Source organism: Ambystoma mexicanum, chromosome 2p (assembly GCF_040938575.1).
Source record: "Ambystoma mexicanum isolate Mex_15411 chromosome 2p, UKY_AmexF1_1, whole genome shotgun sequence".
Lineage (NCBI taxonomy): Eukaryota > Metazoa > Chordata > Amphibia > Caudata > Ambystomatidae > Ambystoma > Ambystoma mexicanum.
Genome location: NC_090923.1, coordinates 1,126,383,460 through 1,126,408,419, shown reverse-complemented (window position 1 = coordinate 1,126,408,419; position 24,960 = coordinate 1,126,383,460). Strand labels below are relative to the sequence as shown.

General features: G+C 49.6%; 1 protein-coding gene across 1 annotated transcript in view; it reads right to left on the bottom strand.

Annotated features, from left to right (window-relative positions):
- The window catches only part of TAF6L (TATA-box binding protein associated factor 6 like), a 482,594-nt gene that overhangs the window by 36,419 nt on the left and 421,215 nt on the right, over positions 1–24,960 (bottom strand). The window contains exon 9 of the mRNA XM_069645168.1: positions 2,186–2,314. Within this exon, the coding sequence (XP_069501269.1) occupies positions 2,186–2,314 (129 nt within the window). The remainder of the gene's footprint in view (positions 1–2,185; positions 2,315–24,960) is intronic.

Genomic DNA, 24,960 nt, shown 5'->3' with positions numbered 1-24,960 from the left:
GAGCAGACAGTCTCAATCCACTTCCTGAGTCCACACACAAAAGTCATGCGCTAGCCTGTAAAAACAGCAACTTTTCCGGGGCAAATTCATGATACATGAAGAAGGCCAAACAACAAAATGGCCAAAGAACAAGAGAAAAATCTTGTGGCAAGGCCATCTTAGGAAACTAGCCACCTTGAGTAGCCAAACAGGATAAACGCGAATGTGCATACTAAAAATATAGCAAAGATTGTAAAAAGGTATCGGCTGCCACCTGCTTGTCTTTAGGCACATTAAAAAGTAACCAAAAATCCCTTTGTTAAAAGTCTGGGGTGATACAAAAGTATCCCCATTGCTGTGCATTGAAAGATGATGTGTGTGCAATATGAAAAAGTTGCCCAAACAGGTAACAAGTACAAGACAAAAGGGAAACATTGTTTCCCAGTACTGACGGTCTTAAGGTCTAATTAGTTTCTCCATAAAAAACAAGCAAAATGCCAGGGAAGTGAATCTGTCCAAAGTCAGGGCATGGTCAAACATCAGCAAAAGGTTTGGGGGTCCATATAATATGGAGAAAAAGTTGACTGAAGGAGAAATCTTTCCTAACACCAGTTCCAAACCCTGAGTAAAATAGCTCAGGAGGTAGTGTGCATCCAGCAAAGAACTGTATTCATCCTGCAGGCCAAGGTTACAAAGCAAGAGGAAGAGTGCCTGCGACACAAATGTGCTTGTAATATCAAAACATGTGTCTGGGGTTGCTGATGGTACTCTTGTGCAGAGGAGAATTTCGTGCTGGACTGCCCTTGTGGGTGGGACAAAGACTAACATGCAAATGGGTATTTCTCCTTTGTGAAGGAGGGTGCAGCGAGCTAAAATGTGGTTGTAAACCCTCCTGAGTGAAGGAAATTCCACAGAACAGGGTATTAGACCCATGTTCGAAGAGGGGCTCCCACACCCCTTTGTAGTATCAAAACATAGTTTACAATTCCTTCTCTCCAACTTTCTCATGTTGCCAAAATTAGTCCATTTGAACTGAGTAAAAGTGAGAGATGTTACTAAAAACCATGGCTATTTTGTTTTAACCAAAATGCCAGTCTGTGGCAGCAGAAATATTCCTTCCAACATTACAGAGTTAAAAAGAGCGATATTTGTGTAATAAAGACAAGAAGAGGCACGTTTACAATAAAGAAACATTGAACCAAATGATGTACAAGTGAAAGAAATAAGTAAAATAAACATGTACATGCAAAGTAAAGATCAAAAAATCAGCACTGTCCCTTCCCTATGGGGTCTGCCGAGAACTATGGAGGGCTCCGCGTTCGTTATACATTTTTGTCTGATGTCTTTCACAATAGTCCACAAAAAACCACAAACATCCCCCACTCAAAAATAAAGAAAAATACTATGCATTAATGCGAAGAACATTTTCAAAAGCCTCATCCCCAATCAGTACCACAGGTAAAAAGCATGGATTTAGCATCCGAGGGGTTTATATCGAGTAGCACTTCAGTAGTCAGCAGGGTGCTTAAATACTCCTTTTGTGTTTCAGTGCCTTGCTGGAGCAAAAAGGCTAAAGATGGGAAGGCCCAAAAGAAACATTTGAAAGTACAAGTAGACACACTCCAGTCTCCCCTCACAGTGATTGCATAAATGCATACTATACTTTTGGGCCAGTCTTAGTTACTTGGGCACTGCTCAACTAGTGATGCCTATGAATGCACAAAAATACAAACTATGCTGTTATTGAACAGTTTATTTTCTGATACTGTATTCCTTTCATGGTTTGCACAAGCATCTACTGTAGACAACCAAGAAAATAAATTCAATAAAGAATGGATATACATATTTTAAAGTGTGTTTTTAATTTAAAAAGTGTTTTTCCTGTCTACATTATTTTAATTATCCAAAAAGGCAACTATTTGGCTCTGTATTCGGCTTATGCCGAATACTTGTCCAGCTTTTCAGCATTCAGAAAAATACGTCGATCTACTATTCGGTGCACCCACAGTTCCAAGTAATGCCATCTGAGCTGTATTCCACACACGTAGACGACTCCCATTGTTTTTCAAAATTCATTTGAATAATTTCAGCCAAACACCAGATTGTACGGCAATGCATACCATGGCATTTTAGTACAAATATACAATACAAATTCTTCAAGTCAAGTGGGGCATAGAAGCAAACCAAAATCTCTCTCCTCACTCACCAGAATAGCGCCATACACTTTATGCCCATCGGCTTTCACTTGGGCATTTGACACAGAGTGATCATCCAACACGGTCTGCAGGTTGGGCCAATATGTGGAGAGGTGTGGGTACAGGACGCACTCTACAGCCTGGAAGGGAGAGAGAAAGAGAGGTCTCACAGGGGGAAATGAACTACAGAGAAAAGGATAACTGAGAAAGTGAACGGAGGAAGAGGTGGGACAGAGAGGGGAAAGTTCCCGAAAGCAGAACATACAGAGATAGGGAGAAAGAAACAAAAGGGAGAGACCAGAGAAGGGGACAGGGAAAGGTTCCCAGAGCAGAAAATTAGCCGGACTACAGAAAAGAAAAGACGAGAGAGAGAGAAAAAGAGATAGAGGGAGACCGAAAAAGAGAAAGACGCAGAGAGACAAATACAGTGGGAAGGGGATCTCAGTGGGAAATTACAAAGACACAGAGGAGAAAAGCAGTGGAAAAGGGAAACGAGGGCGGAAAAAGGAGCAACAAGAACCACTTTTGCATGCTACAGTAACGAGATGAACACAAATGCAAGAATAATTTGCACAGCTTGGGGGATAATATAGGAAATCAAAGCATTGTTCTCGTTTCTCCAAACATTTTCTTTTTAACATTAATAGAATTTGCTGTTTACTGATGCTTTAGATCTTTAACTAGGCCTTGTAGCCGCCCAGCATTACTAGGCAAACTGATGAGCCAGTTTAAATCTTTTTAGGGTATGTTATGTTAACTTATACTGCGCACCGCTACCACCCAGGGGTAGTCCTTCCAGGTGCTCACGTGGCTCTGCAAGAAATGAGACTGGGTTAGTTAATGATGGTAGAGGGATAGGACAGGTCCGAAACCAGGAGAAACTGGTGTCTGTGTGTGTTGGGTTGCAGATGGGTTGATTGCGTGCATTGGCTTGTTGTAGCCTTAGGGGTGAGGCCCAATTCCTGGGTTGTTTGTTTTATGCGACTGTCTGTTATGTTGGGTGTGTGCTTGAGTATTTTATGTGTAAATTGGCTGGTATTTAAGGTTATGGTTGTGCGCACTGGCTTGTGTCCGTAGGGGTAAGGTCCAGTGCCTGGGATTGTTAAGTGTTGGTTATGTTGGGTGTCTGTGTGTAGTTTGGGTAGCCCATGGGCGTGTATAGCAGGGTGGTGAGTACATCGGGTATTCTCAAAGTTCTTCTAGGTAGCTAATCTTCACAAATCTATCTAAATGAGATGCATTGCTAATCTTCCCAGTGTGTATTTTAACACATTTCCTGCCCCCAGAATACATTTTGGCGCAACACATTTAGTTTCCCGCAAAATATATCTAAATCCTGCATGACGTCTGCCCCCTAGTATACATGTAGGTGCAACACATTTCCTTCCACAATTCAGTACAATGGCTAACTATGAAGTGTATCACAATGGCTGACTATGGAGGGTAGCACAATACAACGCAGAGGCTAACTGTAATTGCCCTGTTTGCATAGTAGTAGTTACAAATGGCTGGGTTTCTAGAGCACAGTAATGGTTGTGCTTCCTGCCTGTATCACCTTACAATGGCTAGTTCTAGGGCGTGGCAACGTTCAACACAAATTAGCTATGGCGCAGAACACAATAGCTGAATATAGGGCACAGCGCAGTTATATCTCAGAGCGCAACAAGGGAATATGGGATACATTACTCACCGTAATCGTATTTCTGATGCTTGTATCTGCTTAGATTCACATGCTGTGCATAGGCCGACATCTAGTGGAAGCTGCGGAGTATTACAGTTTGTTTTTCGAAACTCGAAAATGGGCGTCGACACAGGGCGTGCCAGTAATACTATCCCTAGTGTGACGTCCACTGTACCCAAGATCCCTCACGCGTCTAGGATCCTCAGATTGTATTTTTTATGACATGAGGTAGCATGAGGAGTAGCGTGAGTACAGATAATCCAAGCAGATAGAAAGAAAGGTAAGACTACAAGCAATCATGCGCCTTCTCTCGGAGGGGAGGAAGGGTGGGTCGCATGTGAATCTAAGCAGATACAAGCATCAGAAATACGATTACGGTGAGTAATGTATCCCTTCTGAGGCTTGTGGAAATGCTTAGATCACATGCTGTGCATAGATTAGCGAGCAGTACCAGAAGAAGGAGGTGGGATGTGAGAAGGGTCATGAGCAAATAAATGTCTTAGAACCGCTTGTCCAACTTGTGATCTGTCTTGGAATGGGTGTCAATGCAGTAATGCTGAGTAAAAGTGTGAAAAGAGCTCCAAGTAGCTGCTTTGCAAATGGTGTCGAGGGGAACATTTGCAATGAAAGCCAGAGTGGCCCCAATGCCTCTAGTAGAGTGGGCCCTTGGCATAAAAGGCAGAGTCTTTTCCGAGAGTGAGTAACACAGCTGGATACAGTTAATAATCTACTTCGAGATGGCACCTTTAGAGACGCGATCCCCCTCTCTGCCTGTAGCTACGGAGACAAACAGTTGATCTGTTTTCCTTAGCGGTCTTGTTTTATTTACAGAGTAGAGGACCGCCCTACGCACATCTAGGGTGTGTAGTTTCACCTCAGCCGAGCTTTGCGGGTTCTGGAAGAAAGCCGGAAGCTCGATGGACTGGTTTACATGGAATTTAGATATAAATTTAGGTGAGAACCTAGGGTGTGTGCGTAAAACCAGTTTGTCTTTATGGATAGTAAAGAAAGGATCCTGCACTGACAGAGCCTGAATTTCACTGACCCTTCTTATAGAGGTAATAGCTACTAAGAAGGCCGTTTTATAAGTCAGGTGTTTGAGACTGCTTTTATGCATGGGTTCGAAAGGGGGGCCCATGAGCTTGGCTAGCACCACATTAAGGTCCCACCCTGGCGGTGGGTTTGAAATAGGAGGGTGAAGTCTCTTTACTCCTTCCATGAAGGCTTTAACTACTGGTACTTTCCACCACGGCACCTTGCTATGGGAAGTGGTGTAAGCCGAGAGAGCTGCCAGGTGTACTTTCAGTGAGTTAAAAACCAATCCTGCATCTAGCAGGTGGAGCATCTATGTAACAATAGTGGAAGGAGTGCAATCAACTGGCTTGATTTGTCTACTCTGGCACCAGATAACGAACCTCTTCCACTTGTCAAAGTAACAGTGCCTTGTGTTTGGCTTCCTAGATTCCTTTAGGATGTCCATACACCTCTGTGGCAATTTGAGGTGTCCAAACTCTATGACCTCAGACGCCATGCTGCCAGGTTCATTGAGTTGGGTTGCTGGTGCACTGTTTGACCTTGGTGCTGGGACAGTAGGTTGTACCAGGCTGGAAGTTTGATGGGCTCGCACACCGCCATCCTGCGTAGGTGTGGGAACCACGGTTGTCTTGCCCACATGGGAGCAACTAGGACGAGCGTCATTGATTCCCTGTTCATCTTGTTCACCACTTTCCTGATGAGAGGGGTTGGTGGAAAAGCGTACGCAAACATCCCTGACCAGTCCATCCACCGGGCGTTCCCCTGGGAGTCTGGTTGGGGGAACCTGGATGCAAATCCTGGGCATTGTTTGTTTTCGCTTGTGGCGAATAAGTCTATAGTGGAGAAACCCCACTGAGAGAAGAGATCTTCTACGACCTCTCTGTGAAGAACCCATTTGTGTTCCTCTGGGAGGGAGTCTCTGCTCAGAGCATCCGCTAGGGAATTGAGCTCCCCTGGAACATGTTGTGATGACAGGAAGATGTTCCGACTGAGTGCCCATATCCAGATTTTCTGGGCAAGCTTGGACAGATTTGGCGAGCGAGTCCCTCCTTGCTTGTTCAGGTAGAACATGGCTGTAGTGCTGTCCGTCCGGATTTGCACTGACAGGTTTAGTAGATGGGGCTCGAACGCCTGAAGCGCTCTGAATACTGCCAGAAGCTCTAGCAGGTTGATGTGGTTCTTGGTCACTGAGTGAGACCAGAGACCCTGAGCTGTGTGGTGGTGATGGTGAGCTCCCCACCCCGTCAGACATGCATCTGTAGTGACTACTGCCTGTACTTCGGGATCGTAAAAGGGTTTCCCCTTTGCGAGATTCTCTCTTGTCCACCAGTGAAGGCTTTGTACCAGTGTTGGCGAAACGACCATTAGATCGTCCCACTGACCACTTGCCTGAGACCACTGTTTCGCCAACCATTCCTGCATGGGACGCATGCGCAGGCACGCGTGGGGGACCAGGTAAATGCATGACGCCATCATGCCCAGTACACGCATTGATTTGCGTACCGTTATTTGTTGACCGGACTGATAATGCGGAATTTGCAGAAGTATATTCCGAATTCTTTCTTCTGAAGGAAAGGTCAACCCCTCCTGGGTATCCAGGATTGCTCCTAGGAATTGTTTTGAGGTGCTTGGCACCAGGCTTGACTTCTTCTCGTTGATTGAGAAGCCTAATTCGTGGAGGAGGTCGATAGTCCTTTGAATGTTTGTCCTGCAAATTCCTGGGGTTTCCCCCGTTATTAGCCAGTCGTCCAGATAAGGGTACACTGGGATTGCCTCCCTGCGTAGGTGTGCAGCCGCCACCGCCAGTACCTTGGTGAATACCCTTGGTGCTGAAGCTATCCCGAAGGGCAGTACCTTGAATTGGTAGTTGCGACTGCCTACCTTGAAGCGCAAGTACTTTCTGTGCGCTGGGAACATGGAAATATGAAAATAAGCATCTTTCATATCCAAGGTTGCCATGTAATCCCCCTTTTTTAGGAGGGGGATAACCTCTTGTAGCATGGTCATACGAAATTATTGGGGCTTGACATACTTGTTGGCAGGCCGTAAGTCCAATACTGGGCGCATTGTCAAGTCTTTCTTTGGCACAAGGAAGTAAGTTGAATAAATACCCTTGTTTACCTGGTGTCCCGGGACGAGTTCTATCGCGTCCTTTTGTAGAAGAATGGCGATCTCCTCGAGGAGAATCTTCTGATGTTCTAAGGAGTGTACTCTTTGTCGTGGAGGATGGTTCCGGGGACGCTGCAGTAGCTCTATACAATATCCCGTGGATACTGTTGACAGCACCCATCTGTCTGATGTGATCCCTTCCCAGGCCTGGGTGAAGTTTGAAATGCGTCCCCCTACTGGGGTTGCGTGAGAAGGGACCCTGAACTGAGCGTCACTGCTTTGGTGGAGGCGTGCCGCCTCCCTTGCTGGGGCTGCCTCTGCCTTTACCCCTCTCCTATTACCTCTGCCGTAACCCTGGGTAGACTGTTGGTTGTTGTTCCACTGTGTACCCTGCCCCTGGGAATAGTTAGATCCTCTCTGTGAATTTTGGCCGCGTGGGCGACGAAAATTACTATTCCCTCTCTGGTTAGGGGGTTTATTGGTTAACTGGCCAAGGGACTTGAGTGTCTCGTATTCGTCCTTGGCATTTGTCAGTGCGTCCTCGACCGCCTTACCAAACAACAGATCGGCTTCCACCGGTTTGTCTAACAATGATGCCTGAGTTTCTGCCTTAAACCCAGACTGCCGTAACCACGCATGTCTCTTGATAACAGTACCCTCTGCTATCAATCTGCCTGCGTTATCCGCGGCGTCGAAGGTTGCTTTCAAAATGCAACCAGACACGGCTCTACCCTCTGCGGAAATCCGAGCTAATTGGCCCTTTAACGGTTCAGGAGCAGAGGCTATGAGAGCCGCGACTTCTTCCCACTGATGGCAGTTGTAGCTGGCCAACAGGGTGGTGGAGTTAGCAATCCTTGCTTGATAGGCGGACGTTGAGGCTACTTTCCTGCCGAAACCGTATAGTTTTTTGCTCTCCTTGTCGGGAGGAGCTTCTGACGAAGACAAGGGTGTTCCAGCCCTCTTCCGAGTGTTGGTAACAACTAGGGAGTCTGGCTTTAGATGCCCTCTTATATAGAGAGGGTCAGACTGAGCTGCCCTGAAAAGTTTTTCAACCATGGGATTGACTGCTCTGGTGAGGTTTGGGTTCACCAGGGACGGATCTATTCTCCGCTGAATGGATTTAAGGATAGGGATGGTCTGGGCAACCGGCCTCCTTTCTCCCACTAACTCTTCTGCGAAGTCCCTTTCCTCCTGTACACCGTGGGTGTCAATGTGGAAATGTTCTGCTGCGCGAGCGAGAACCTCATTTAGGAGGGGCTGATTATCGACCGGGGAGTCGGTAACCGGGGCTTCGTTCTCTACCGGGGAATCTACTCTGTATGTTTCCGGGTTATCCTCTTCTTCCTGTTCCTCATCATCCCCATAGTAGCCCGTCCCGGTTTGTTCTTCTATCATACCAAATTCTTGGTCTGCACAAAAGGAAGCCTCTTCTTGATACCGTGAGTACGGTGTTGCGTAAGGTTGTACCTCGAAGGGTTCAGACCTCATCAGGGTTTCAAACCGGGCCTTCTTACTCGGGGGCATAGGATCAGTAGATCCTGAGGGTGTGGCCCCTTGTGGATCATACGAGAGGAAATGTTCTGGATTTTTATCAAAAATCAGCCAAAGAAGACATTCTTGACATGACCCTATCTATGTCTTCACTGGACCATTTTTTGGAACTGGGAATGACTCTCTCAGCAAGTCTAAGGGATTTGTCTTGAGTAGCTTTGCTGCTTGTGGACCCATCAGCAGACCTGGGCTTGTCTGTCTGCTTAGGGGGGGTGGAGTGTTTTACAGGTGTGGAAGAAAGTACAGGTAGTTTCTTCTGCTGTTTCCCACCCCTCCCCGTGCGTAGAAAAATGTTTTCCCTGTCCCTTAGTGGCTCCGGAGTTTTTCGACGCCTGGCGTCGAGGATCGGGAGAGGTGTCCCTGTCCTTCGAGCGTGGGGCCTCGCTGGCTTTAGTTGCGGGCTCCGTCTCCTGGAGCGCAGCCTGGGGGTGGAAGTCGTCTTCGTCTTCCGACGATCGAACTTCTGTTAGCCTAGGGAGCGAGGCACTCTTGGCAAGAGTGGATGATTGCCTGGAGTCATGCGGCGATCTTGATCGAGAGCGCCCAGAGGACACCAAATCGGACCGTTCTGTCTGTGCCTCTTTCCGAGAACTCGACGTCGTTGAGTCTCGGTTGGACTTAGTGTATTTAGTGTGTGTAGTATGTGAAGCGCTTGCGTCGCCGGGGGTCTTCCCCATAGCTGCCCTGCCGGACGACCTTCCGAGGTCGGGGACCTGCGCTCGGCTGTCTTTCGACGCCGTAATGCCCTCGCCGTCCGAAAGTACGGCGTCGCTGCCATCGCTGAAGGCGCCCTCCGCTGCCATGGCCGCCTGCCTGGCGTGGTGGGCCCAACGCTTCGTCGAAAGGTCCTTAAGTGTCTTAGGTTTAAACCTACTACATGCTCTGCAGTTCGCTTCGGGGTGGTCCCTCGGCAAGCAGAGATTGCACGTGGCGTGCCCGTCGACCCAAGGGTATTTGCGGTTGCACTTGGGGCAGAATTGAAAAGGGGTACCCTCCATACGCACCTTGAGGCAGCGGGCTGTTAAGTGTAGGAAATGTATAGGGTGTACCTATATACCAAGAGTGTAGAGTATGTACCACCCCCCACTCTCCCTACTTGCAGGGCTGAGGCCAGTGGCATACCAGGCCCGGGCCGAGGGCAGCGGCCTTCCGAGGCCCAAATCCGTCATGCAGCAGCCGACGGTCGATTTCTTCTCCAGCCGGCGTCGAGTGTCGAAGTTCGACGTTGGGGTGGGGAAGGATGTCAATAGATTAATAATTTTTAATTTTAGCAAAAGTATGGCTAAGGCCAGGGGACTCCGCAAGATGCTTCCGACCAGTATGGCGGAAAAAAACAATCTGAGGATCCTAGACGCGTGAGGGATCTTGGGTACAGTGGACGTCACACTAGGGATAGTATTACTGGCACGCCCTGTGTCGACGCCCATTTTCGAGTTTCGAAAAACAAACTGTAATACTCCGCAGCTTCCACTAGATGTCGGCCTATGCACAGCATGTGATCTAAGCAGATTCCACAAGCCTCAGAAATATATATATATATATACAAACAGTTTGGATGTGAAGTATGGCTACTGTATTAATGTAGGCTCCATCTAGAGTATAGCTATCTTACACACTTAGACTGAGTGCCAAAAGGACTACCTTACACAATTAGTCTAGATGATAATAGGTAATAAGCATGGTGGGGTTTTACTGGAGTAGAGTAATGGATGTACTCCCTGCCCACACCACACTTACCTCATCCGTCGCGGTAGGTTGTTTGCATCAGGCGTCCCAGGCAAACACGCAGTGAAGCTGCTTAGATGGTAGCTGCCCTTTGCCTTATGGCCCTTAGCCGACCGGCTGCCAAGCAAGGTTGCTCTCGAAGGGCCTCTGAAATGCCACTGTTCTTGTCATGTGGGGGACACAGACCAATGAGAACCAAAAGGATGGGCAAGGGAGGAGTGGGGATGTAGGGTCAAGGGTGGATGAAGGTGAATGGGAGAAAGCAGAGGGAGGCAGGGAGAGATGGCCGCCAGGAACGAGGCAGAGTCACCTGACTGCCTGAACCAATTTCTAAGGGGTTGGGTGGGGGGTGGGGGCAGAAACAAACAAAGGACTACAGCACAAAGGCAGGGCACTCAATAAGTAGAGCAGCTCACAATACGGGTTGGGAGTAAAACGAAAACACCAAACAAATACCTCAGAAAACCAAGAAGAAGGTAAAGAAATGATTGCAAAATACATACAAATCCCTCCAAAAGGCACCCAAAACCAAGCTAAAAATTGATCAGAATCAAAGTAAGGCACTCAACAAGCATCAGACCGGCCGCAAGACTGCTTCCCAAGTTGTCTCTGTGCAGGATGATTACAGATTACATTCAAGAAGGGAGGGGGGCCAGGGAGAGATTCCAGCCAGGACAGAGACAAAGAGACACCTGACTGCCTGAACCAATTGCTAAGGGGTTGGATGGGGAAGGAAAGTAGCCAAAAACAAACAAAGGACTAAAGTACAAAGGCAGGGCAGTCGAGAAGTAGACCAGCTCAAAGAACGGTTTGGAAGACAAAGGAAAACATTTTAGCATGAGAATAATGCTTAATCTACTGCATATTTAGACTCCAAATTGATTCTAACAACTGAGTGGCAGAAACAATCAAATGTAACAGAAACGTAAAGCTCAGAAGGTAGAAGTCTGGGATAGGTTTCTTTGAGAAATTCCAAAGCACCATGGCTTTTTTATTTAAATTGTGCGCCATAAGAGTGGTGGCTGGAAGGTTTTGAATGCATATGAACCACTGGAATTTCCCTCCAAAACACGGTTTGTCAACCTGTGCCATTCCATCAAGGAAGTCGAAAGACCATTTGAAAATCAGGGTTAGTCTTACCACAAAAAGGGGCAGTCCAGCCTGGGAGACAAACCATTGCAACAAGACCACAAGCAACGCAGGCCTGTTACACCTCGGACGACCAAGGAGGCTAAAACAACGGCAAGTTATGATTTATTCCAATCCTTCCAGTCATCACTCTTCAGTTTTCCAGTGTGCTCTCCATTTGCTCTGCATGCATTATGCATTAGGAAACATAATGCAATCCTCATAGAAACTGGACTGCACATTGCTGTTTCTGCTACGGGAGTACTAATGTTCAGAAGGTAACTATCAAATGGCTGGCTGAAAATAGTCCCAACAGACAATATGGTATCGACAGGAACCAGGTTATCCAAACTGTCGACTTATTACATTCACCAATATACTCACATGGGTATGTATTGTGATTCGTTTTGACCATCTCCCTTAGTTACCCTGTTTTTGAAATGTTGTTTCAAACTAACCAGCCCTTCTACCCTCTCACAACTAACTTACGCCATGATTTCTTCTATTACTATATTGAAAGAAGCTAATTGCATCCTCACTGGACTGCCACATTTTCCTAAAATGACATGTCCTGTTGAGGCAGCAAAAAGTATTCTCCCTTGCACGCTGAACTATGTCATGTCAATCAGGTTTAATAAACTGGATTCAGGAATTTGTTTGATTTGTTCATTCCGTTAATTTAATTTAAAATTCAATGGATTGTTGAATACATTCCTTGAATGTCATTTATTAAGCAAACATGTGTTAAGTTTCAAGGCCAGGATGCCACTAAAGTGATATATTTTAAGACATTGTGCCTCATTACGAGTTTGGTGGTAGTTCGCAGGTAAATCTGTCAAACTGCTGCCAAATTCTGGTAGCGTTAACGCCACTTGGTCTGGCGGGATTATGGACGTATTACAAATGGCTGCATGGCAGTGTTAGTCCCCATTTATGTTGCCCATAGGACTCCATGGGGTTTTCGGCAGAATTACCGCCGGCGGTAGTTCCGCCGCTGTAGTTCTGCCACAAATTGAAAGAGCGGTGGATTCACTTCCAACTATATGATGGAGGTAAATCCTCCACCCAACCACCAATATCGCAGTTCGGCGGGGTGGGAATGCGACAATAACAGAATTACTGCTGCATTCCCACCAATCTTTCCCGCAACGCCGACCTCGTAATGAGGCCTATTATTTCTTGTACACACAATTTGTTTTGACCGATGCAATTTAGCTGTATTTTGAATTTTTCATGTTCCATAATATTCGGATTCTGACTAAAGCATCTATTCATCTTAGTAAATAAGTAAGGTAGTAATGTGACTTCATGGACACAGTAACATAACATGGACTAGGTGATGTCATGCCCACGTTCTCAGCATTCGCCACAGGGCAAGTAACCTAGATCAGTTAAAAATGAAAACATTCTAGAAACCACAACTTCCTCTATTACCTCCCGCCTCACTGATAAACATAAGAACGTAGAGCCTCAGAAATGAAAATGGAATCCCGAAGATCAAAACTGTTTTGACAAACTTAAGAAAATCTTATGTAGTGAGCTAGTATTAAAAGTGGGCAACTTCAATAAAGAGTTTGTCTTACAGACGCCAGACATGTAGGAAAGAGGTTGTTCTTTCGCAAGATCACAATGTCATCGAACATCTGATTCTTTATATTAGTCAGAAACTGCACCCCACAATTGAACTTGAGGCCTTAGCCATAAAGCGGGGAGTGTCATACTTGAAATATCTTACTGGCAGAAAGTTTGGGTTGGTCACTGATCATTCTCCACTCACATTGATAAGCCTACGCAAAGACACCAATGCAAGAGTCATGCGCCAGTTCCTAGATATGCAGCCCTATTGTTTCACGGTAGAACACTGAAAAGGAAGAGATCAGGGGAACATACACTTACTGCCCCGTTTCCTAAAAGAGGCTGAGAGAACCAGCAGCATTAGGGCAAGGGTATGTAATTTATCTAATGATGTCATCACTCTTTTCCCCGAGGTAGCCTCTGCTCATGTGGCCAAGGAACAGCAGCCGCTACCTGATCCTGGGGGCGGCTATATGAGGGAGGATCACATGGGGGGAGGTGACCCTCGGGCATCATTGGAGAAATTAATAGTTACCGTAGTGACTAACGTACTCTTAGTCCATAGTCCCCTTTCCTCCATACTGTATGGGCATCCCTCACTAGGGACAGGAGACTGAACCTTTTTCACCAGAAAAAACCTTCTTCCCCTTTAAATTTAGAGGCGCGCGGGGGCATGGCCCTGGGAGCATACGCTTGCCTGACTCCACTCACCGGTGCCACTCCACAGTCCCCATTGACATGTCGGACATTTTTAACATTGCCTAATGACACCAGTATTATTAGGGGGGGGGGGGTGGAAGGACGCATGGAGGAAAGGGGACTATGGACTAAGAGTACGTTAGTCACTACGGTAACTATTAATTACTCTTACGTCCCGTCCCCTTTCCTCCATACTGTATGGGCGATTACAACTGAATGTAGCCCTAGGGTGGAGAGGAGACCCTCCTTAAGAAAATAGATTCCTTAGAACCGCCTGCCCGAAAGCCGCGTCTGACCTAGAGGCGGCATCCAAACAGTAGTGCTTACAGAAAGCCAAAGGGGTGGCCCAGGTGGCCACCTTCCTGCCACGGGACGTGCTGTTAGAATGCAATGGCCGTGGCCTTGGCTCTGACAGCGTAGGCATGCATGTTAGCTGGCAATGGCTTCTGCTGCCCCTCATAGGCCTCCTTGATGGCCAAAACCATCCACCTTGCTATAGAGGCCTTGGAAGCCTGATAACCGGGCCTTGACCCACCAAAGGTGACAAACAGGGCGTCCAACTTGCAGAAGTCATTGGTCCTGTCCAGAGAGAATTTCAGAGCGCGTCTGACTACCAGACAGTGCAAGACCCTCTGAGGCTCATCCTTACGGTCGGCGAAAAAAAGTGGGTAAGACTATCTCCTCGTTTAGATGGAAAGAGTGGCCACCTTGGGTAGGAACGCATGGTGCGTTCGCAGGACCACCTTGTCCTTGTGAAAGGTAGTGTAGGGTTCTGATGCCACCAGAGCCTGGATCTCGCTGACTCTGCCAGCAGAGGTGAGGGCCACTAACAGAGCTGTCTTAATGGTGACCTACTGCGTGATTAAGGACAGGCAGTCATTTCAATCCAAGACTGAATTGAGAGAATCTATTTTTTGTTCATGTTTAAAATTGTAGATTGGGACTTTAATTATTAGGTACATTTTGTATTGTTGTGATTGATTGTCTGAGAAAGAAGAGTGTGAATGAATGGAATGTAGGGGTGAATGCGTATGGATCATAGTGAGAATCAAAAATGTGTTTGTTTTATGGTTTAAGAAATATTTTACACTAAAGTGTTGAAACTTATTTAAAAAGTGTGAAAAGATATGAAATGAATCATTTGTCGATATTTATAAAGAAAGATGAATGAATATGTTGTCATCCTTCATCCAAGGGTCCACTTCTGTTGTTTAATGGTGACCAGCCTGATGTCCGTGGATGCCCTAGGCTCGAACAGTGTGTGTGCTAAGGCGCCCAACACTACATTGAGGTCCCACACAGGGAGTGGTTTCTTTATAGGCTGGGAGAGCCTATAGAGGCCCGTCAAGTCTCACCTGACCACAGGGTTGGAGGAGAAGACACCCGCTTCCAAATTTCTGTAAGCCTCTATGGATGCCAAATAGCTGCTGCATGTGTCCACCTGTATGCCAGAGTGAGCAAGGTATGCCGAGAAGGAAAGCACATCGTCCAAAGTGCACGTAAGGGGGTCGATTTCTTTAGAGTCGGCCCAATGACAGAACCTAGACCATTTACTCTTGTATTGTCTCCCAGTAGGCTTGCTCCTAGCGCCCTGAATGATCTCCAGGTTAGCCTGTGAGAGGCTCAGGTGTTTCAGCGTGACCTGCACAGGAACCACTCTGCGAGGGCTAGTTTGTGTGACGCAGGGTGGACTACTCTGCCCCCCTTCTGTGCCAGGAGATGAGCTGGGCCCAGCGGTAGGTGAATGGGTGGCCTGTCCGAGAGGCTGAGAAGCTTGGAGAATCATGGTCTCGCCGGCCACCATGGAGCTATCAGAATGATGCTGAGGTGACAAGATTCCTGTATCTTGCAGATCACCGTGTGGACCAAGGGTGTGGGCGGGAAGGAGTATGCTGTCATGCCGTTCCACTGTATCTGGAATGCGTCACCCAGGGAGCCGGGGCCTTGCCCTTGCCATGAGGCAAACTGCTGGCATTTCCTGTTGTCCCGGGAGGCAAAAAGATCCAACTGAGGATGCCCCCATCTGAGGAAGATCTCCTTCAGCACCAGTTCCTTCAATTGCCACTCGTAATTGTCCGCTCCCAATCTGCTGAGCCTGTACGCCTCCAAGTTGGACTCCCCCGGGAGGTGGAAGGCCGTAAGGTAGATGTTGTTCTCCAGTGCCCAATCCCACATGCTGATCGCTAGGCTGCACAGTGGACGGAGACTGGTATACCCCCTGCTTGTTGACATAATACATGCTGGTGGAGTTGTCGATCTGGATAAGTACTATCTTGCCCCCAATGAGAGGAAGAAAAGCTTTGAGAGCCAGCCAGATGGCCTTCGCTCCAGACAGTTGATGTGGGACTCCTGCTGAGTCCAGACTCCATGGATGCTGTGGCTGTCCAGAGTGGCTCCCCATCCTTCAAGGGAGGAGTCCGTAGTAATGGTGACCTGGGGGGTTGGCTGCCAGAAGGGCTTGTCCCTCTGCAGGTGGCAGTCCGCGGACCACCACGTGAAGACTGAGTGGAGAAAAGGATCAATGCTGACTGGCTCCGCTTGGGAGCCCCTCTCCTGATTCCATGAGGCTGCGAAGTGCAGCTGCAATCTCCTCATCTTGAGTCCTGTGTGGGGTACGGCCAATAGGACTGCTGCCATTATACCCAGTAAGTGTTGGTACCACCAGGCCGAGGTCACTGCCCTGGTAAGGAAGTGAGTAGTGGCTCTCCTGATGGCCGTGATCTTGACCTCCGAGGGAAAGACTCTCTCGATGCTTGTGTCCCAGATGAGGCCCAGGAAGGTCAGGCTCTGCGTAGGCAGCAGCTGAGACTTCTTGAGGTTGATCGTAAACCCCAGGTCGTGGAGTGTGTTCATAAGTGCGGAGGAGGTATGGTGTACCGCCTCTGGAGATGTGGCCCTGACGAGCCAGTCGTCCAGGTACAGGTAGACATGGTGGCCCTGGGCCCTGAGGAGGGCTGCCACTGCATTGGGCTGCCACTGCATTCATTAGCCTGGTAAATACCCTGGGAGCTGAGTTGAGGCCAAAGGGTAGCACCTTGTATGGGAAATGGCAGCCCATGACCCTGAAGCGCAGGAAGGAACGATGCGGTTGCCAAATCGGGACGTGTAGATACTTCCCACGCGTCCTTCAGATCCAGGATGCACATCCAGTCTCCCCTGTCTCGCTATGAGTGCTGGCGTAAACATCTTGAATTTTTGCAGTGGTAGGGAGAGGTTGAGGGTGGAAAGGTCCAACACAACTCTCAGGCCAGCCTGGTTCTTCTTCTGTATGGCGAAAATCCTGGAATTGAAGCCCAATCCTCTGTGGGAGGCTGGGACTTCTTCCACTGCCTGGCTCTCGATGAACGACTGGATCTCCGCCAACAGAGTTGCTGTCCCAATCTGTGGGAAAGGAGAAGAGGAGGGAGAAGAGGAATGGACCGATAGGTGGTAACTCGTGGAGACCAGGGATAGGATTCAGGGGTCCGAAAAGTTCTGGAGCCAAAATAGCATGTGAAAGGCAAGCCTGCCCCCCACCGGAGACACGTGGACCCGAAGGGACGTGTCATGCCTTCTCTCCCTCCCTCTGAGGCTGTTGCAGAGGAGGGGGACTGGGAAAAGCATGTGCCCCCCCTCCCTCTTTTGTTGTTTGCGCCGGTGCTGACTCAGAACGGTCAGGCTGTCTCGACCTCTGTTCTTGGAAGCCCCGGAACCCGCCAAACGCCCGCCCCTTTTCGGATCGTTGATGTGACTGGGTGAACGCCTGGGACGTGGCATTCATGAGAATAGATAAAGCCTTTGCGGTTTGCCAGCTGTTTTTCTTTTTATCTAATTCCTCATCGGTGGTGGAGTGAAAGAGGTCACTACCCTTCGAATGGAAGGGACAATATGTGTTCCTGGACATCAGAGTTAAACTTAGTATCCCAGAGTAAGGCCGTCCTTCTCATGTCTGTGGCGATGCAGATGGCCCGGCCAGAGGTATCGATGTGGGCCACGGTGGATTCCATGATGTCCTGCGCTACCAGCTTGGCTTCTCCTAGGCCCGCCTTGAAGCATGCTTGGCTCTGCGCTGGATGTTCAGGGAGGAAGCCTGCTATTTCCCGCCAAAGCCTTTGGTTAACGGCTACCAGCATGGCATCCACGTTGGATTGATGCAGGTGCAAGGAGGCATTGGAGTACAGCTTTCTCCCATATGCCCCCAATATCTTCTCCTCCTTGCCTAGCAGCGCCGAGGACGAGGTGGCCGAGGATGACTGAGGCTTAAAGTAGAGAGGCTGCAGCGATCACCGAAGAGTGTGGCTGAGGATGCGCCAAAAGCAAGAGTCTATCCCCCGCTATCTGCCTATACTTGGCATCGAGGTGCCGATTGACAGGTTGGGCAGAGTGTGGATTGAGCCTCCCCTTTTTGGCCAGGTCAACGGCATCTTTCTGCATCGGAATCCCCGTTCTGGTAGGTGGTCTTAGGGTGAGGACTTCTGCCAAGACCCCCTCCTCGGGCTGCTTGACCTCAGGCTGAGCTATGCCCAAATATTCTGCCAAACCTGCAAGGTGTTCATGAAAGACCCTAGCTGAAAACTGTGTGTCGGGGGTCCTCCTCCTCCTCTGTGTCCACCAGAGTGTCCAGTTCGTCCGGAGCGGGTGGTGGAGTATTGGGCACCGTGGGTTGTGGTGTGGAAACCGGAGTCGGTGGCTAGTGCGGAGGCCAGTGCGGAACCACCTATACTGTGGGAAGTAGGGAGCCGGAATCGACTGAGTCGGCAGGGGCAGAGGGGGCTGCACAGGGGCCTGCAGTACCAGAGTCATAGGAGGAATGACTATGGGTGCCGGTGGAGTGACCAGAGGGAACAGGTCCCTGACAGCATCCTGAAGGATGGACCCCATTTGAGGAGTTTGCATCAGCGGCAGGTACCTTTCGAAGAACCTGTCTTCGGACGCTGAAAGGGTGGCTGGCGGCTGATGGGGCCGGAGTGTACTCTGCCCTGCGCTGCTGATGGATAAACTGTAGGCCACGTACCTGGTTGATACCAGTCCCACCTTGTAACTCGTTGATCCACCTGCTCCGTTCGTAGGAGTGTGTAATAAAGAGGTATCGCTCTCAGGTAAGTACTTTTATTGGGTATTTATTGTCTCCAAGTAGAAGCTGGTAACATCGGAGAAAGACACCGGCTTCTCCCACCCAGCAGGCATTCACTAACTGTCAAGCTCCGAACACACGCACGTCACCCAATTCCACACGAACACATTCCAACATGCAACACGCATGTGCACTCCCTTCATTTATCACACACAAGATACAACACTTCTCCCTCTGCAGATTAATCAAAGATCTAAAGAGGACCAAACCAACTAAAAATGCACAACGTGTGGGCACCACGCTACGCACTCCATCTAAGAACTCACTAAAAACTCCATACAAACCGCAAACAGAAAGCTGCAAACAGACCTACCATAGATGTGACAGAAGGCCTTATGCCCCACTATCTATCAATTTACCAGATGGTACACTTTAAACCATCACCATACCCTACGCCCGCCTAAAGCGACCAACCAAGAAATAATATTTCAACCCACAACATTAACATCCACCATACCAACGCCCACCTAAAACAACCAACAACAACCTACCACAGGAACACTAAGAACTCCCAACACCCTGCCCTGCTACTCAAACCCAAAAAGGACCAAAACCCACGAGGGCACTAACACAAAACACTGTCTCCAACCCCAAGCTGACACTCTAAAAACAGAACTCACGTTCAAAACCAAAAGTGCACTATTCACCTCCCGCCCCAGGCTGCCCCCCCGGGGCCTCCAGCCTGCCACGCTGGAGCACAGAGCCACCGGCAATGGACCCTCCCGGCCATCCAAAACCCACAACAAGCACAAATAACGGATCCCGTCAACCTCCAAGAATCAAATATCAAACACAAGTACTTTTATTGGGTCTTTATTGTCTCCAAGTAGAAGCTGGTAACATCGGAGAAAGACACTGGCTTCTCCCACCCAGCAGGCATTCACTAACTGTCAAGCTCCGAACACACGCACGTCACCCAATTCCACACGAACACATTCTAACATGCAACACGCACATGCACTCCCTTCATTTATCACACACAAGATACAACAGAGTGGCATCAGACGAGCAGCCATTTTGTTGTACTGCGTGCCACGTGCTGAAGACGTGGTGCCTGGCTCGCTGGGACCAGCCTCATCCAAGACGGTTGATGTTGGAGCATGAGACCTGCCCTGCAACTCAGGCCGAGGCCTGGAAGGAGAATTGCCCTCGGCAGAGATGCCCGTAGTGCTGCATACAGGCAGCCCCTCAGACATACTGCCAGTGCTAGTGCTAGGCCTCGCTGTCCCTCAGCACTGAACCCGGAAGGATCCGAAGACCCCTCGGCCATTCGGCCGGTAGCTGGACTAGCTTCGGTATGTGTGCTGGTGTGAGAACCCGAGAGGTTCCTCCTGCTCGAGTGCTTCCTTGGGAAGGAGTCGCCCTTACGGGGTGCGATGGTAAATAGAGGCCTTGTCTTGGGCCTTGAGCGATGTTTGACGAAGTCCTTTAAGTCCTCCAGTGGCAATCTCTTGAAGAGCTCCTTCCACCGAGCTAGCCTGTTCTTCAGTGCGCGTAGAGTAAGTGCGTTGCACGCGGTACAACCTTCCCAGCCATGGTAGGGGCCAAGGCAGCGGAGGCAAAGAACGTGGGGATCGGATGTAGGGAAGAGCCCCTCGCAGGCTGGACACCTGCTAAAGCCCGCTGAAGTCGACATGCGCCGGGGAGGAGCGTGGCGTCAGAGGACCAAGTACCTAATTGAAAAAGAAAAGAAAAGATAGAAGAAATATCCGGGGAAGAGCGTGTGGCATTACATGACCAAAGCCAAACCCAGGAGCGCTGGTGAAATCGGCCCGTTCCAGTCGACGTGGAAAAGGGGACTGAGGAGTGGCGCCAGTGGGCAGAGTCAGGCGTGCGCATGCTCCCAGGGCTGCGCCCCTGTGTGCCTCTAAATTTAAAGGGGAAGAAGGTTTTTTCTGGTGAAAAAGGTTCCGTCTCCTGTCCCTACCAAGGGACGCCCATACAGTATGGAGGACGTAAGAGTTAGTGACATACCCCCATTCCCTTTTAAGGATATTCCCTCCCTTCCTCGTGCACTGATGGCATATTGTAACACTCTCCCTCAACCACTTGCCAAGTCTACTTCAAGTATTCCCCAATATCACCCAAGGAATAATATGTTACCAACTAAGATGATGAGGAGGCAGGGGGTAGTGATAATTACTCCCAATAGGTTGCAACATCAGCTTCCTCAATATCATACAAGGAACAACATGACAACAACTGAGACGAGAAAAAGGGACGGAGCAATGAAGAGGACTAAGACCAGTAAACCAACACAGCAGTCTAGTCTTTGGAAGTTAATCAATCATCCCGGGAGGTTTAAATCTCCAAAGCGAGAGAGCTGAAGAGGCTGCGTTGTACCGCAGCGTATGTCTGAAGTGGCGCGAGGGCGAATGCAGATAGCGTTGAGAGGAACCAGAGTGCAGGCAGCCAGTCACCTGAGAGTACGAGGGAACCGTGCACAGAAAGGAAGGATACGGCGAAGACATAGCAGCCAACAGGATGCACACCGAGCCAGCAGATTGAAAAGGGTGGAGGCAAAAAATCACAAGAGACACGTGAAGCACCCAGTAGGCCCAGGGAAGACATACAGGCTCCTGGATTGCCTGAAAGTGTGTGCTGTTTCATTAAAGCAATGTGAGAGAGGAAAAGGGAAGTCTGTGACGAGAATAACATACATGTGAATCAAGCCACGAACGGACCGCTGAGTCCATATCTCAAAATAAACTACGAAGTAAATGTTAATGGCCTTGAGGAAGACCCAGGGTATGAAAGAAGGAGCAAATATTGAAACAGACTTTGCTGAACAAGGATCGATAAGCCAACATTGTGCAAATATTTTGTGGATAAAAGGAAAAGCAACTATATAAAAGTCCTGGTAGGAGAGTATACAAGGTGAAGCCAAGTGTTTGTAAAGAGGCTGCATTTAAGACCTGGCAGGAGAGTATACCAGGCAAAGTCAAGTGTGTGTAATAAACTACAGTGGGAAAATAATCAAGGCAGGGCAATGCCCTCGAGATTGTGAATGGTTGTAGAGGTGGAACAGAGCCTGGTAGTAGAGAATACCAGGTGACTCGCGAGCCTAGGACCCGCACTCATATTTTAAAACAGTGAAAGAGAATTTGAAGGAAGACACATGCCCTAAGGATTTTGAACTGTTGTGAATGTAAAGAGAAACCTGGGGAAGGAAAACATTTCCTCCTGAGAACAGTGAACCCACCAAGCAGAGAGCGCAATCCTCTTGGGGTTACAAGGAAGGAACACGTTACTTACCTGTAACTGTTGTTCTCCAGCATGGGTCTGGCATGGATTCACATGCTCATGAATATTCGCCGTCATCAGGCTGGGAATCCTTGGTAAAAGACAAAACAGTTTCAGTTTTGTTTCTGAACTGTCTTTCTCCCATAAACCAATCACCGAGCTCTGGGTCATACTGCCCCCAGCCTACGACTGCCCACTACTCTATCCCCTCCCCAGGCAGCCATCTTCAGATTTGGTAGCACGTAAAGTGGCAGTAGGACCAAGAGAAGAGCCGCAGAGGGGTAGTAGACGCGAGGGTTTGCATGTGAATCCATGCCAGACCCATGCTGGAGAGCAACAGTCCCCTTCGATCTCGAGCCACCGCTCCAGCTCTTTGTCCATGAGGAAGTCCGCTATCCCGGGGAATCTGCAGGAGACGCCGGAGAAGGCCAAGCAGGAGAAGGCCAAGAAGTACAGGGTGTCCAACCTGCCTGTGAAAGAGAAGGCCAAGCAGGACAAGGTGTCTGACCCAGCCGTGAAGGAGAAGGCCAAGCAGGACAAGGCGTCCGACCCGGTCTTGAAGGAGAAGGCCAAGCAGGACAAGGGATATGGCCTGCCAGTGAAGGCCCAGGTGCACCAGGCCAAATCATCGTCCTCCATCGCGAAGGCAATAGGGGTTGACCCGGGCCAGGTTACCCCGACAACGGCCAGAGTGGCTCTTCCTCCCAGGAGGGAGGCTTCGGCCAAGCCGGTTGAGAAGACTCCGGAGAAGAGGATGCCGGACCTCAGCCCGCGACCGACCCCTCAGGACCCAAAGAAAAGAGGGGGGGAACTCCAAGGAACGGACATCTCATCGTCCGACGAGGAGATACGTTCAGTCCACACCATTCAGGGTGATGACAACGACGAGGAAGACCTATTCGGACACAACGACAACGGGCAAAGATGACTACGGCAGGACTGGAGACCCTCTGCCCCCAATCGCCATAGCCGAGAGCTTCTCCACAGGACGAAGTGGGATCCTTAGATTCCATGATCGCCCGAGCATCAGAGCTTTTCCAACTCACACAAGAGGAGAAGGAGGAGGGCTTCTTGCATCCATGCCGGGAGGTGAAGAGCAAGACCATCCTTTCAGTCCTGCTCCTGGATGACGTTTGGGATGAGGGGCTGGCACTGCTGAGGAACCCCGCCTCAGCCCTGGCGGAGAGAGACTGACTTAAAAAGAAGTACAGGGTGCCGGCCTCTGCACCCAAGTGTCTTCGATCCCAACCGTCGCCAGACACGGTGGTCTCAGCGGCCGTCAGGAAGAAATCGTCGATTTTGGCATCTTCTTCATTCGCACCTCTGGACAACGAGGGGAAGAAATTGGATTCCATGGGTAGAAAGGTCATCTACTCGGCGGCGACAATGGTCAAGGCTGCGAACGCCTTAGTGATCATGGCCAGATCGGACCAGGAGCTTTGGTACAAGATGGCTCCTCTCCTGGATTTCCTCCCCGATGACAAGCGGGTCGAGGCTTTGGAGATCCTCCAGGAAGGCGAGGTGGTGTTGGACCATGCATCACAGTGGCCCTGGACATTGCGGACACGGGTTTCCGCCAGATGGGAAAAAGGGTTTGCCTTCGCTGTCGTGGCTGGCTCAAGGCCACCAACTTTAGACAAGATGTCAAGACAAGGGTCCTGGACATGCCGTTCGACCGAGACCACCTGTTCAGGAAGGCCGTTGATGATTTCCTCCAGGCCATCAAGACAGAGACAGCACGTGCTCTGGGCACTCTGCAACAACGACCGTCCTTTCGTTCAGGAGGGAAGTCTAACAGGTCTTGGAAGGGTTTCGGTGGGGGCTCATCCAACCCTCTCGCTCCTCGACCCAGGAAGCCAACAGGGGTTGCTCCAACGCCTTAGGTTGGGAGGTGGCCGCCATTGTCAAGGACCTCAAGGCGGCGCGTCGACCTCCAAGCAAGACTGAACCAGCCAGGACGTCGGGGCCCCCGCCCTTGCACCCCCGGTAGGAGGCCGGCTGGCGACCTGCGTCAGCGTGTGGGAGACCATCTCCACCGATCGTTGAGTGCTGGAAGCTTGCGCCCACGGACACCTTAGAATTTCAACGAAAGTGTCCACGAATACCACCGGTGGCCCGGCAGGAACAACACGTTCCTTAGCTGCTGCTGGAATTCCTGGCCATGTTAAGAAAGGGGGCGACAGAGCTGGTCCCACGGCATCTCCGGGGCTCCAGAGTTTACTCAAGATACTTTCTCGTAAGAAAGAAGACCGGGGGGCTGGAGGCCCAATCTCGACCTATGACGACTCAAGTACATCCAGTCCCAGAAGTTCAGTATGGTCACACTGCAGCGTGTGCTCGGCCAGCTGGAGATGGAGGCCTTCTGTCGTCGCTGGATCTAGAGGACGCGTAATTCCACGTCCCCATACACAGAAGACATTGCAAGTTCCTGCGCTTCGTTGTTCAAGGGAAGCATTACCAATTCAAGGCTCTTCCCTTCGGACTGAAGTCGGCGGCCAGGGTCTTCACACCAAGTGCCTGGCGCCCGTGGCGGCCCATCTGCGACTGCAGGGAATTCACGTGTACCCTTACCTGGACGACTGGCTCATCCGGGCCAGGTCAAAGGACATAGCTGTCGATCACTCGGCAAGGACTGTCTGGCTGCTGACGGACCTGGGATTCTCAGTGAATTATGCAAAGTCCTGCTTGACTCCTTCACAGGACGCACTGTTCCTGGGAGCCAGGCTCAACACAGTGTCCTGCCTGGCGTCTCCGTCGGAGGAGAGGATAGCGGCCATCTTGGGCAAGGTGCAATGGCCATTAGCACGGAGGATCGCCACAGTGAGGACCATCAAGTCGCTGATCGGCATGATGTCATCATGCATATACCAGAATTGTCTTTACAGGTTGTGGATGTGTCCACTCCAGGAGTTCCTCGACGCCTGTTG